Source organism: Drosophila melanogaster, chromosome 2L (assembly GCF_000001215.4).
Source record: "Drosophila melanogaster chromosome 2L".
NCBI lineage: Eukaryota > Metazoa > Arthropoda > Insecta > Diptera > Drosophilidae > Drosophila > Drosophila melanogaster.
The window spans coordinates 13,676,534-13,692,326 of NT_033779.5; the positions used below are offsets into that span (position 1 = coordinate 13,676,534).

Consider the following 15,793-nt stretch of genomic DNA (forward strand, 5'->3'; position numbering starts at 1 on the left):
AATATTGCATATGTGGGCAATTAGGCTTTTTCAACGAGGGGACTAATTGCCAGCTCCTCTTTTTAAATTGTTATTATACAATAATTTAGCATCATGTCAAGCTGTATAAATCTTATCCTAGCCAAACCAAGATAGTGATATAAATCAATTGACTTGTTATACCTTATCCGTTTTGAATCCACCCCTGTGTTTAGCAACTGCATTTTATATTGTTCTTCTGCTTGGTTACTTGCGGAAAATTGCATGGTTGTCTGTTACTCAGGACCTGGAAAATACGATGCAGGATGTTGTTTTGTCCTTAAGGAGAAAATTTAGTAACATTGGATGGGCTTGTTTTTGGGCTTTATTTTTGCTGTAAACTTTTGCGTACATTTACATACAAATATGTCACATAGATATGCCACTTATTCACATATATAGAGCTCAATACATATATAATAAGTTATAACTAACTTAGACGTTAGGTATAATTTTCCGACTTTATATTTAAGTATTCTGAGCTTCTTAAGTAGGCTTAATTAAATAGTTCTCATCATCATCATTTTCAACTGCAAAATTTTGCTTGCTTCTTCTGCGGTTCTACATCTAAAGATAAATATTTTATTTATTTAACGCGTTAACATTCATTTCAACTTGTATATGATAGTATGAGATAATTATTTACAATAAAAACTTAAGCGCAATTTATAATAATTATTAAATTATTTAGATAGGGTCAGGTAAGCCCTATGAGCCTCAGATGGAAATATATGTATTAGTAGCACATATAGCTTTCTTTATATATACAGCGAAGTTTCAATGGGTTTATTTAATACTCTTGCCTTGCACCATTGAAATATTTACAATTAATTAATCTCTACAACAAAATAAATAAAATTAAGGTTAATTTCGTATTCATTGAGCTTTATATTTATTACATGCTCTATTTGCTCATAAAGTTAAACATATTAGATGCAATGCAACCCAAATTAATTGAATAAGCGTATTGTTAACAGCTTCACAAAATTGCTAAAACAATTTCATTTGTCTGTTAAGTGTCAGCACTTAATCCAATAAATTACTTAATACAACACTTTTTTGTTTTAGCTATTGGTTCACAATTTTTTGTTTAATTTTTATTTTTTTTTATAATTCTGCTAAATTTACTATGTAAATTCGCTATGTATGAGTATGCGTAAATACTTTCATATAAATGCAAATTTGATTAACCGTATTTCCGTTTTTTTTTGTCATTCCAGTATTTAATTTTTCTGGCGATTTAATTAATTAATTTTCTTTTAATTGGTTTATACATAATGAAACATTTTTACTTTCCTGTGTGTTGTGAACAAAAACCATAACGATCTCTAATTGTTTTGAAAAGTAATTGTAAGAAATGAAATGAACATGTATGGCTTCTCGTTTAGTCATATAACTTTATTTATATAAAACCATAAAAAACATGAAATGCTTTGAATATAATTTTTGTAATAAAATATATATTTTTTAATACATTCATTAAAGGAATAGGTACATTAAATTTTCTTAGACTTCCGATTAGTTCTAAAGCCCCATCCGTTGCCGAATGTCGGATGTAGCTATCATTATTTGCTGCACTTCAGCTGTCACTTCTGGCCAGCTCGTCCCTAACATGATTTTCATTTTACGCTCTAGTATAAACATATCTATATCTGATTTTCAACCACTGCAGTTGTATGGACCACTCGCACGTCCCACTTCGTCCTCGTTATCCTGGTCCTCGCCTGGCCAAGGTTTGATTTCATTCTTCAAGCTGCTTGTGCCCTAAATGAGTTTCTTTTTGCCTTTGCAATTATTTGATTTCATCTTGAAAACATCCGGGAGCAGAGCATTTCGAAAGTACTTGGCCTGGCTGGGGTGGTATTTTTGGCGACAACCTTATTACCACGGTTGTCCCAAAATGTGCACATTAAATGTTGCCTATGCGTCGCGCTAATAGAAAATGTTCCGATGTGCCGGCCGATAAAATGCAGCAACATTGGCAGCCACCGAACAAAACAGCCAGCCAATATAACTATGCAAATGAGCATTGGCCACTGCCATTGATGTTGCCACTTCCACTGACATTGCCACTGCCACAGCCTTTGCCATTGCCATTGGCGTTCGCATAGGCGTTGGTATTGCGTTGACGCGCCACACGGCGTATGAGCAATGTGAAATATGCGCAAATGCCGCGCCCACATCGGTGGGCGTTGGGTAATGCGACTGTTGTTGTTGTTGTTGCTTTCGCTCACGCAATGGCTTCTGGTCTCCCAGCATTCGGCGGCGGTATCGTTGTTGACAACGGTCTCCGGTGAGTTCGGCCGATTTTCCACATTACTCATACGCCACCGACTTGGGGCTGAGACCAGCGATAACGTCGACAGCCAGAGAAAGCTCTGTCCCGCCGCCAGCGGCAAAGAGCTCGATAAACGTTTGAAAATCCCAAATGATTGCGTTTTAATGCCGAGCATTATTTTAGCAAGTAGATTATGCTGCGCCAGTGAGCCTGCAGAATTGTGGAATGCTCCGGGCGGATTACGCACGGGCGTTTGATTGTTATCGCCATTGTTTCCAGCATTGTTGCCTGCGGGTGAAAAGAGCGAGTGGGAAAGCATGTAGTAATCAGTTTTTTGGTTAGTGGGGTTTATGTTTTCATTTATTCTGTGCGTTCGGCGAATACCAAATTGGCACTGGATAAATTATCATCATGGGGTCTGGTTTTGGGTCAGGTCGAGCGGATATTGGCATTGGTGGAATGTGCCATCAAGTGGGGACATGGATTTTGGGTGGCATTAAAGTAAATTGCTCTTCCCTGCCGGAAAGTGTGCTGTGCACTTAATAGTTCGATGGGTGTGTACGAGAGTAACTTTGCTGGTTAAATCGTTACTGACTGAAATCATCCATAGCTTGGTTATATAAAGTTGAATTTGCTGGCTTTTAAGGGTTGAAAAATTATGAAACTTGCTTATAACTTCGTTTGGGCGCCAACTCTAAGAAATGAATTTGTATTCACTTCACTTAGGACTTCACTCAGCTTCTTGACCTCTTACAGTTGTCCCATTCAGAGTTTTTTTTCTTTATTTACACATATTTACCAGCACATTTCGCCATTTTATAGCGTCATTGTACTTCTTTACAACTCCAAGACATTCGGACAGCGATTACTTGGCCATATTTCAACGTTCCTTGTCTGCCCTGTCTCAATTGACCACCCACTGTCTCCGGCTGATTGAGTGTCTTTGTGGCGTTTTCTGCTGCTGTTGGTTTTTATGCACGTCATTGAACGCACTTTGTTGACCGCACGTCAATGCCGGATATATCGCTATATATATATGGAATGTACTATATGGATGGGGAACAGTGGTTGAGAGCACACGAAAAATGAGAGTCGAAATCGGAGCTGGTTTGCAAAGTAATAATGAGTTCGAACTAAAAAATCATTTCTTAATTGCAGCCATCCATCATTATTCCACTTTATTTTCACCCCTTTTGTGTACAATTCGTCCATTGCGGCCCACTGCCATGGGAAAGTTGATGGGGCAGGACCTGCGGGGCTATTAAATATATTTTATCTGCTTTTAATCTTTGGCGTTCGACTTTTCGTCGACTGACCCCATAAATAACCACAAAGTGGGCTTTAAGAGCGCATTCTCTTGACTCTGAATGGTTTGTTGACTGTGCGGCATGAGGCTATTGCCACAACAACAGTCGGAGTCATAAATATAAAGTGATGGATGGGTATGGGTTGGCAGGCCAAATGCGAAATTGAATTGTCTACAAAAAGCTTTGATATAAAGCTTTGGGAAATAGGATTCTAATGAAAGAAGGTTTTCTTTTGCGAAATTCTTAACAATCGTTATGTTAAGTGAGCAATGAGAGCATTGTAATTTCGATTCCAACTGCTAAACTAACTTCAAAAGTTTTGCGAGCGGAAATCCCCCACGATCCGACCCACATATGACATCCAGCATCACACCGATTGTTTACCTTTGACTGCCTGCTTAAAGGTAAACCTTAAACGTGCCACATATGCCCTCAGGCATTCGACTGATGTCAGTGGTGTATAGATTGCGGTGGGTTGGGAAATCCCGAGGTAGCAGACAGTCAATGCCCGCATTTACGGTTGATTGAGAGCACGGCGAAAAGGTGTCAGCCCGACAGGCAGACAATTTTGATGGCATATTTCATTTGATGTGAGGCAATAAATATTTCCGTTTTGGCCTGGTTTTCCTCTTTGTTTTGTCGCATCCTTTTTTTCTGCCTTTTGGCTTAGTCCCCGCATACCTTTTGTGATATTTTATTTATAAGCCGCGGAGCGGAGAAATCAACGTCGGAACTGCCAATCGGCAATCAATCAACAAAAATCATTTCCCAATGCGATTTTGCGGCACATTTTTGCCAGTCGTTTGGTTTGAACTTTGTTAAAAAAATTTTTTAGAATACCCACACTATTTCGGCATTGCTAGTTTTTACTAAATACCCATATATCCAAACGAACAATGAAAAGTGGCAAAGGTTTTACTAAAAACGAAGAACAAGCTTTTGTGCTATTGGTGGGATAGATTTCATATATCAGCTTAAATAGTTTTTTATCTTGAGTAATATGTATATGCAGATTCACATTTAATATATTTCTATCAATATATAAATCTGCTTATATCTACATTTCATTTTATTTCATCAACAAATATATATTAAATTCCAGTTTGGTAATGTCTTAATAAAGAATTAATATTTAAAATGATTTCACTCTAACCTTTGCTTTTATTTCATAAATATCATAAAAACGAAAAAACACTTATGATATCATAAATAGTAAATAATAAATTATTTTCAATTATAATCTACCTAGTAACTTAAACCCACCGTTTCCTATTCTCTTAATGCTTCTTGAACTCAGCATCTCCTGTTCAAGCGTCTTCATTGAGTTTTCCCAGACTCTTGGAGCACCCAAACTCCCATGTTGAATCAATGGCGCCCGAACAGGAGTGCTCTCCCCACTTCTCGCACTAGGGAGATATCCTTTCGCCTGGTTTCCCCCTTCCATCCGTAGACTCTGCCATAATGAACAGACATTTTATCTGGATTTTTGCATTCTTCTCTTTTCTCCCCCCCTTTTTGGGGGCTCTTGCAATGCTCGAATGCCTTTGGAGCCAGAATGCCTCTGTGTAGCCAAAAAGGGCTGGGGGGGTCTGCCACGCCCCCTCTGAAGCGGTTTGGGCTTCAGTTCATTAGTGCAATCGGTTGAACGGCATTTTACGGACGCGTGCCTTAAATAATTGCATTTTAAATGCAATAAGCACAGTCAGAAATATGCCCGAAAATAGGAAACCAGAATAATAATATCAGTCGGTCGTTGGCCCGGCAATTCAGCAAAGGATTAATTCAGCCCAAAGGCAGACAGCAGAAAATTTGCAAAGTCATTGTTTATGGCTAATTTAACTGTCTGCTGCGGTTGGAAGATCAACTATCACATCCGGAAAGCGTTTAGCCGCCAAATTTGATAGCCCATAAAAACGAATGGAAGTGGACACATGTCCTGTCCACACCTCCGTTCAAAACATACGCTCGCAAATACCAGATAGATGGCCAGCCAGATGAACCTTGTCGTTGACATGGCCAAAATGTCAGTGTCAATCAACAATGTCGCTAGTTTTTATTGCTCCCCTCCATTTGCCAGTGTTGCTGGTGTCGCCCGTTGGCATTTTTATTGCTGCTAAATGTATCTGACTTGCAACGAAGGAGGTCAACATATATATCAACAAACCACAAAATACTATAGGGTCAAATAACTAAAATGAAATATTTTATTGTATTTATCTAGTTTTTCTGGTTTAACAAGTGCTATTATTATGACTTTTGTGGTTATGTGGTTATATTCTGTGCATATGCAAAAGCCGGCTTTAAAATCAATTTATATTGGCAACATTTGAATGAAATAGTAAAGAAGTAGATATTCCTTTTCGGATGTACTTTATGTTCTTATAGTTCCTGTTTTTCAAGTAAAGCTAAAAGACTTTATTGCCATTTAAAGTTGGTCTGTGTCTTCATCCGCCATTCTCTGTGCAAATTTCAAGTTCTTTGTTTGCCAAAGTTATTGTGGCGTAAGCCCCATTTATTGCTTTTTCCGTCAATGCAATGGCTTATGGCACTACAACAGTAGTCCAAGATTCCGGCAGCGGCAGAGAAGTGCAATTTGTATTTGCCACGGAATGCGGATGAATGAAAATAGCACAACACGGCGGCCAACTGTAGGGAAATTTAATTAATCTCCAACGTTTGTGCTAAACACTTGGGCCATATTGTGTGCAGTCCAAGTTTTCGGACCCAGGAGAAAAGATTAAAATTATGAGATCACACGGCGACGCACTTGAAATGAAAGAAATGCCATAAAAGAAAAAAGGCAACCACGAGGGGCAACTTTGGCCTCGCAATGCGCAAATATAGTTGAATATGCAGCACGGTCCATAAAATGCCACTAAAGGAGAGATAGCCATGAAAAAAGTGGGGGAGGGGGAATGCTTGGAGATGGGTCTTTCGGAGCGGATGAAAGGCTGGATGTAGATAGAGATGTGGATATAGTACTTACCTTGGGCTCCGTCACGCCACTCCTCAACCCCATAATCAGGCAGAGCGTTAGCCGAGTCAAATTTATTTCTATGACGTCTCTTGCCATCTTTATATATATTTTTTACACATTTTTAATTTTATGCAGCAAGCGTCAGTCGAGGAGTGTGCAATATAGTTCAGGGAGAGATCGGGATAACGCGGTTGTTGTCGGTTGTTGTCGGTTCATTTTGTTGTTGGTTGGAGAAGGGCATAACATGAAAGAAATATTCAAATTAGGAAAGGTTTTGGGAAACAACGAAGAAAAGGGGAGAAATGGAAACCATATAAAAAAGAATTTAGTAATACATATTTACACAGATGCCATGGGTAATTGTATGCTAAGGTATTTCTATTTAATTTTGCATCTATTTGCATTTAATAGACCTTTGAAGCGGCTAAAACGCCGTACAACAGCCAACAAAGGGGGCTAGCAAAAACAAAAACTGAAATCGCATGCAACTTTTTGACTTGATGGAGCTTAAACGAGTTGGACGGATGAGGATGGGGTGCGGTCTTATGTGGTGTGCTTTCCACGATGGTTCTTGGTTCTTGTGTTTTTCGACTATTCGCGTTGATTACTGTAATTTCACAATGTTAAGGACTCTTATCGCTTTCACTTAGCAAATCTATGATGTTTGTGAGCCGAGGCTAAGTGATTTTTCTCATTGAAAATTTAAAATCTAACCCTTTTACTATTTTTGTCACACAGTATGATTTTTATGAAAATAAACAAAATATGATGTCCTTTGTTATGATATTCGTGATTATCTACCCTTTCGAACCAATTTAATGCATTGTGCTGACTGTGATTTTGTGCTTTGCAGTGCATAAAATTAAAAACCCATTATATGTTGCTCTACAATTCATGACCAAGCAAAAAAAATGATGCTGCGATGCTTATGGTTGAAATTTAATCAATTAGGGAGTTGAACGAATGGCTGTGTACTGCACATGATGCGAATTTAACTTTTTTTTTTGCCACAATTGTTTGCTTTTAAAGCGTACAGCAAACTTTAACAAGTGAAATGCACTTAATGGTCAGTAGAGAAAATAAGTCTTACCATAGCTGCGGTTCAGCAAGGACATTTCTGAAATGATGGCCGTGGTTGGTGTCGGCATTTCTGTGAGCGAAAAACGATATATTCATTAGAAAAGTACGCTGTATAGATTATTTGAAGTGGTTTTTATGCAACTCTTGCAATGTGGCAAATATGAAATAGATGCGAAATATTTTCGCTTACCGTCCAGTTTTATATTTCCATCCGTTTCGCCAAGCGAATTCTTGGCCACGCAGCGATATGTGCCGAAATCGTTGGGTCCAACGGCACGGATTTTCAACTTCATGTACTTTGTGTAACCGCTGACGGTCGATGTGGTCTCGTATTTATCGCCGGCTCGCGAGGTGTCTGAAAGTGCGAGAAATGCGGGAAAACCGTCAGTCGTCAGCGGCGGTGGTCTTTTAAGTGACAATTTTCCAGCCATAGCGATATGGTTGGAAAACAAGTGTGTGTGTAAGCGGAAAAAAATCAATTAATTAATGTCACCTGCAATGGGTGTGCGTAGTTTTTGTTGTTTTCACTGCCGGCCAAGTGCAGTGAAGTGAGTCGTTTTCTCAATCGGAGAACTCCAACTAATTACACCAAGCCCCTCATATAGAAACCAACACCCCACTTCTTTGCCGAATGTGTGATTGTGTGTGTGTAATTAAAACTGGCGCAGTTCTTCAGCCATTTCCATTGGCATCGCTAACTAAAACTTTTCTCATTAATCAGTGAAAATCTAAAAGAAAAACTTTTGTTCAGCTGCCGTCTGCGGCTTTAATTTCGTTCCATTTCGTTTCGTTTCATTTCGTATTGTGCTGCCTACTTTTTGGGGCCCGGCTATGAAAACGAGAACAAGTAGCTGGCAGTAAGTAGCATTAAATATATAAACTTAATTTCACTTTGATTGCTTGGCGCATTGTAAGGCGATATCGCATGTTATCCATACGTCATGTTTTCCTTTGTCTATGCCACTTTGCGAGTGTAAGTGTGTGTGTGTTTGTGTGTTTCTGTATGGTGTGTTCTTGGGTTCCTGTGACAAATGTCTTTAGTTTCCCCTGTTTTCTTTTTCGTCAGCACCAAACAATGGGGAAAAACAATTTTCCACATAGCGCCCAACTTGCATGTGACCCGCTCTTGCGACTTCTTTTTATAGCCCCAGTCACCTTTTGTGATACTTCTCCCATCTCTCTGCATATGCCATGCCACAACTACGACTATACATACATACGTAGGCCCACATGTAAGTCCCTCCGACACGCAAATATATAATTTTTCTCATAATCATCGGCGGCAGCAATTCTTTTCCTTTGCCTGCCAAGTCTTTCCCGGAACTTTATACTTTTAATACCAGCCGCAGCGAAGGAAAGTTTCGGTTTCTCGAACTAAATGTAGAATTGCTTGTTCCGCAGACTGGCGCTCTATACGATACGTTTGTGATATATGGCATCTGCTGTGGACAGTTCAGCGAGGGTAGCTCATAAAAATATATGTATGCTTGGAAATCGAAATTCTTTAAATCAGAATGCATACAATTTACCGCTGAGTACAAGAGCTTTTAAATGGATAGTATATAAAATTATAATAAAATAGGTATAAATATTTGTATTTATTACTCTTTACACATAAAAGAAAAGTCTAATCATTTTTTTTGCGTTTTAATTTCGAATTGTATATAAAGAGTATCGTTTCCATCTTTTCAAGCTACCCCATTTAGTACCTCTATTCATGATAGTTATATGGAACCCAATGGAAAGGCGGTTAAAATTTATTACCCAAACTTTTGGTGGCTGTTGGCCATACATCATGAACGTGGCTTTCATATCTCGTATCTTGGCTCGCAATGACTTAGTTTTTTCGCTTGTGCGTGTGTGCATATGAAATGTCATATATCCGAGTCGCTATTTCCTACCTGGGACAGCAAAAGCCTAGCCATAGATTTCCCTTTGAATTGGGCATGGCTATGCCTATCGAACAAACAAAGTGACATTTAAGCATAAAATGAAACCAAATGACAGTTCATCAAACGCTTGTCTATATACATATATAGCTCTATTTTTATGCATATGAGCTGCCACCAGTGAGTCATTGAAGTTGATTTGCATTGAATTTCAGCGCTAAGGCAACAGAACTACATATTCATTGGAAAACTATCATCCCAAAAAAAAAAAACCTCATTTAACATCACCCTTGAAATTTTCCTAACCCTAGCATTTAAATTCCATTTTAATTTAGCAAATCTGCCATGAGTTCCGACATTCAATTCATGCTGTTGCGCGTTTGTATTTCCCTTTGGTATTTTGGCACAGATGCAAATGTGTCTGCAAATGTGATTAAGTTTAAATAATTTCCGCCACAAAATAATATTTTCTGACGCCTTCATTACCTTTATTCAATTTGCCTTGTGTATCGATTTTGCCAGTATATTTTATTGCTCATTTCCAATCCACCAAATATGTTATTATGTAATTTAGCAAATTTTACATTTTTTCCCGTATTTAACATGATTGAGTTTTTGGAGCTGCGAGATTAATTAATTTCGTTTCCGACATATTGATTGTTTATATAAACTTATGGTTGGAGGCCATGTTTCTGTGAACCTTTAAAACGAAATATTCATTTTTGAACTTTTCCTAGTCAATGGAAAAGCCTGATTGTTTTTTAAAGTTGATTTTGATGATTTCAAGGCGTCAAGAAGTTTTAAGCCCGCTTCATACTCACAGCATGGGGTGAGTGTTTTGGATCTCTACTCAGCTCTATCTGACACATGTTCAATCTCTGACTGCCCTCTACATTTTGGCTTCTTCTGAAAACTGTCTGGTGTCAATCAAAGAGAAAACTGTTAAAACGTCATCCCATAAAGATGGGACACTTTAAGGCAGTCCTGTTCGAAATGCCACAATGTAGCTGCCTTATGTGTGCAAGTGTGTGTAAATGTGCATTTTAAGCCTGTCACACAGTGCGTATGGGCAACGAATTTTATGGCGAACCGTTGGACGCGGAAAGCCGAAAACTTCCATGTAAAACAATAAAAAAAAAACAACAACATTCAACATTCGCTTGCATTCCCTTGCATCTGAAAAAGCGAAATAAAAGGGATCAGCTCAACTGAGGTTTTCCCAAGTTTTCATTTTGTTTTCCCTTCGGGCCTTTGCCATGTCAATTTTGCGCGGAACCGGCTTAAGCGTGTAAAGAAGTCCGAGGTGTTGGTTGGCATGCTTGAAAATTACATTGTAAGCTTATTTACACAGGTTTCCTGCAGTTAATACAAGTTCCTTCCTTACACGATCTTATTTACAGGCAGTGCTTCCGAAGACCGATTCACGGCCCTATCTTACCCGATATGATCATATCTCCGCGTTCCGTGGTCCAATAGTTAATCGATGCTGGATAGGCCTCCGTGTGGCACTCGAGTATAACATCTTGGCCCAGATAGGCTCCCTCCAGCTGATTGGGTATGGATAGCATCGGCGGAACTGTTAAAGGGGAAAATGTATTATTACTTGGTTAGACTAGCTTAATCCCTTGACTATCAAATTATAAAGTTATATCTAATACCCATTTCAGTTTTGATATTATTTCAAACAGAATCTTAGATTGCAAGCTTAATGCTCGTGAAAGTAATCCACATCCATTATCTTTAAATTGAATCCATTATGCCATCAAATGCAACTACCATCCACAATAATCTTTTCAAGCATCCGCAGCCCCATGGAATAGCCCTTTTCAGAGTCCATACCCATGCCCATGCCGGATGCGTCACGAACCTTTCATCAGCTATACGGCACTATCCGAGTTTTACCGAGAATTTTGCATACCATTTTACGTGAGTTTACAAACTGTTTTTGGATTAAAATGCACTCAGTCATTAAAAGTGCGCCTGGGAGCGAGTGATTGTGTCTGGAACACGGCCGTTCATCTGGGCGGGGTGTGTGTGCGTAAATAGCTTTGCTTGCCACCATCGCTGATACTGAAGGGGAAAATTCGTGGATGGGTATGGGCTTGGATGTGGGCAAGGCAGTAACAACAACAACGAGAGTTGCTCTGCAAATGGTGAACGCATTTTGGCCACGCACACATCACGGGGGCACAAAATAACACCTGCCGACAAACAAACAAACAAGCAAACGCCCACAAACAAAGCGAAATGAGAGCAGTGCATCAGAGCAGAGAGACTAGAGATGGGGAAGCTGGGGGGAAAAATGCTTTATAAATTCAAATATGTATATTTTTCAGTTTCAATGAGTGGTAATATTTTGATGCAGCCTAGAGTGTGTCATTCACATATTCGAACAAACAATACTAGTTACATTTAGCCTGCTCCACTTGAGTACATTTCCACAATCACCACTCATCTGTTTGTAAAGTATGGCCAGTTAATTAATCCCATCGTAAGCTGTCCATCTCTAGCATTTTCGGCCACTGGCAGTGCGGCACACACGGTAAGCTCTCACAGGTAAATTAATTTAACGTGACTGCAGCTTTTGGTCGATTTTGGCCAAGTGCGTGGGCATTTCCACCCACTGCCCATCGCCCATCGCCCCTTTGTGTGCCAATGTTGAGGACGCGTTGCGGTTATTGCCCCAAAAACTGCATTGGCAACATGCAAGTGGGGATGGAGGCGCCGAAGTGGGTGTTGCACCGCCTTGTTTTGTGTGTATTTTACGCATTGAATTCAGCGTTCGTCACACTTTCCAGTTTCCCCACCCCCTTCCTACTCAACGTGGCATAAATATTGCAAAAGAGTTAAGCTCAAAATGGATTTTACGTTATTTCTGCAGTTTCCGTTTTACGAAGCCCAGAAAATCGGAACAAAAAAAGCGTGATACACCACACTCATTTAAATAACGAAATTGGTTACTTGGAGTGGAGACACAAAAACCATGATGCAATAGCTTGATAAATTTAAAAAATAAGTTACAAATTGATCATCACATATTATACTGATTTCTTAACAATTTCACAATTTATCACAATAGGAAGATATAATATTAAAGTAATGGAATAGTATTTATCTATTGCTTAAGATGCTCCAAACACAACGATATCACTTTCTTTTAATATTACCACATTTCTACTGAAATTATTTAATGATAAACCCAGTGACGCACTACTACCAATTGCAACTTTCCGCTTCTTTAGCGAGTTAGCAAACCAATTGACATTTACTCACATTGCACACGAAGGTGGACCCGTTTGCTAATCGAAGGTGGGACTCCGTTGGAGGCGACGCACAGGTACGCGGCCATGTGCAGGCGACTCACTTTGGTGATGTGCAGCAGCTCACCGTCGACCACGTTAACTGTGGGGATCAGGAATTGGGGATTGGGGATTGTAGAGAGAAGGAAGAAGGGAGAGAAGAACCCGGTGAGGCCAAAGTGCAATGCGGCGAAATAGGGTCGCTTACCGTGCTCCCCGCCAATTAGCATCTCCTCGCCGTCCTCGCGTCGCCACATGACGTAGGGCTCCGGATAGCCACGTGCCTTGCAAACCAGCGAGATGTTCTGACCCTCGCGCACCACCATATCGTTGCTGGTCAGGCCCTCGACAATAATCGGTGGAACTGGATGGTTGGGGGGAAAAAGCGAGGCGGGTGTTATCGTGGCCAATGGGTCACACTGGGGGTCAGTGGACGGCGATAGGGATTAGTTGTCGTACTCACCCACCACCTGCAAATAGCCCTTCCTGGAGCGCATGGGATCCTGTAGGGAGTGAAGAGATTAAATGGGTGATTCCCCGAACTAGCTTAGGCCACTTGAGCTCACCGTGTTCACTTGGCACATGTACCAACCGCGATCCGTCTCCTCAACCTCCTTGATGTGTAAGTACCACTGCAAAATGGAAATATTGTTTTTCAAATTAAACTTAAATTTAACTTATTAAGTTTGCAGTAATACCCACCGATCGATGGTCATTGTAGGTCAGGCTGATGCGGCTGTTCTGCGAGATCACGTTGTGGTGAATGGACAGGATCGTCTGCGTGTCCACCCGCACCCAGGCCACCTTGTATCCCTTAAGGTTCTCCACCACACATGCCATTAGAGCATCTCGACCCACGGAAACGGTGACATTGGCAATGGGTTCCGCGAATCGCGGAAAGTCGGAATCTGCAAGGATAAACACGGGTTGAAACAGATAGTTTATTTTGTTTACTTAGTCCTTTTCAATTCCCTGGGACCTTGCCGCTGGCAAAAGAGAGAAAGGACGGACATTTTCCAAGCATCCTGTGTCCGCTGCATTGCGGCACGTTGCGTATACGTCCCTTGTGACGCTCGAAAAACAGAAGAAATGGGAGCGTATTAATTACCTTCCTGTGCCGTCTGCTGGGTGTCCAGTCGCGTGTGTTTTCCTGCAAGCGAAATAAACGAAATGGAGAGTGTTAGGACGTTTAATTAATTTAATTTCACTTCTGCAACGACATTTCGGCTGCCCACCCCAAAAGGGGGTAATAAACAAAAATTAATTAGCCAGGCCATCCAAAAAACTTGGTCGTGGACGGAAATTGTGTCTGTCGTCGTGTTTAGTCTGATACGACAGAAGTTCCGGCTGCGCTTTCAGATTTTTGTTTTTAGTTTCATTTATTGCACTCGTTCTATGACAAAAGTTCAAGTTTAATTGTTTCTGGCTGCGTTGGCACTTTTTCCTCATTCTTCGCAGCGGCAGCGGAAACTTTTACTGTTCGAGCATGGCAGGAAATAATTGTGCCGAAAAAAGGCGAAAGGTGTTGGCAGGGAAATTTTCCAATAAAAACTTGAAGCAAACTGCAAACTAGTAATGTTACGTTCCACATTTTCGTTCCGATGGCAGAGAAGTCAAATTTGTTTGCGACTGTTATTTGCAATATCGGAAATATTGGGCTATTCATCTTCAACCTTTTTTATTTTTATGCCAGACACTTTACAAATGAGTTCGGGAAATTTGAGCCAGCAGCGAAAGCAAATCGCATTCGCCTTGAAGAGCTCGACGAGCGATGTCCGTAACATAAAACCGGGTAAATTGAAAAACGCTTAAGCATTTTTACAGCTTTTAACACGGTGCCGCATATTGAATTACGTTCACTTTAGTCCGTCTTCCTTTGCCAGCAGGACAACTGCTACCGTTTCCTGCCACTGGCCATTGGCTTACCGCCCCCGATTTCACCATTTCCCCATTTACCCCGTCCATCTGAATTTTCCTCGGGCACTTTTCAACTTCAGTTCCCCCGGAGCAGCTGCTGTTTATGCCTTTTCAGCTACGAAAAAATGCTCAACACGATTTTCGCTGTTGATTTACGTTTTAGCACGTTTTTCGTACAGCTTAGCTGCCGTTTTTTCCTGCTTTCATTCTTATATAGCAAAAGTTTTTTTCATAGTTGAGCATGACAGGTTGCACTCTGCAGCTTTTCGCTTTCCATTCGAATGCTGTTTCACTTTTCCTTTGCTATTTAATGAGCACCTTTTTATCGCCACTGAGATTGGTCCCTGACTCCTTTTGGCCTCAATCCTGCAGGACACAGCACCCGCTATTCTCTCGCATTTTGGCAATGTAAAATGAAACCCATTTGACTGCGCTTACCCTTTGCATTCGTGATTATGTTTTTTTCCTTTAATTTGTTATTTAGCTCCTGTGTGTCAACATGGCTCACGTGGCACACAGTCCTCGACTTTCCATTCTCGACTCTGGACACTGTACTGTGGCCCCATGGACGCCAGTCAATCAGTCGGAGCTCCAGAGCTCTATTCACAATCCGGCGTCCGGATTCTATTTGTCCTGGGTCCACCTGCACCCATTGGCCTCTTTGTGCAAACGCGGGCAACCATTCAATTTGTCAGGCTCGACGGCGGCAGGTTCCCTTTCCCGGAGCCTAAACTGCCTTTTGAACTTTGTGCAAACAAAACGCATCGGGAAATGTCCGAGCTGAAAAGTGGCAGCCACTTTCAATGAGCCCATCCTGTGCGCTTAAACTCGGTTCAGAATCTGAATTTCTACGCAAGCTAGAAAATTTGAAAAGTCCCTAGAATAACACAAATGTAGTTATCTGCATGTGATAAATTCTACAAAAATGTAATAGTTCGTTATTTTCTAAATTCTCCAATATAAGAGTATACTCTATGAAAAACAACATTCAAGGCTAAATTTAAATTTGCGCTTTAAGAAATGCAAGT

General features: G+C 40.4%; 1 protein-coding gene across 2 annotated transcripts in view; it reads right to left on the reverse strand.

Annotated features, from left to right (window-relative positions):
• Positions 1–326: 326 nt before the first annotated feature.
• Positions 327–15,793, reverse strand: part of DIP-kappa (Dpr-interacting protein kappa) — a 40,461-nt gene continuing 24,994 nt past the window's right edge. Inside the window, exons 3-13 of one of the 2 annotated variants that reach the window (NM_165049.2) lie at positions 13,957–13,998; positions 13,551–13,756; positions 13,415–13,480; positions 13,312–13,351; positions 13,057–13,212; positions 12,823–12,951; positions 10,988–11,125; positions 7,851–8,015; positions 7,671–7,730; positions 6,590–6,676; positions 327–2,584 (exon numbers count right to left, since the gene is read on the reverse strand). In NM_165049.2, the coding sequence (NP_723828.1) occupies positions 1,821–2,584; positions 6,590–6,676; positions 7,671–7,730; positions 7,851–8,015; positions 10,988–11,125; positions 12,823–12,951; positions 13,057–13,212; positions 13,312–13,351; positions 13,415–13,480; positions 13,551–13,756; positions 13,957–13,998 (1,853 nt within the window). In that variant the 3' untranslated portion in view covers positions 327–1,820. The remainder of the gene's footprint in view (positions 2,585–6,589; positions 6,677–7,670; positions 7,731–7,850; positions 8,016–10,987; positions 11,126–12,822; positions 12,952–13,056; positions 13,213–13,311; positions 13,352–13,414; positions 13,481–13,550; positions 13,757–13,956; positions 13,999–15,793) is intronic. The other variant, NM_001298975.1, reaches the window with a different exon arrangement.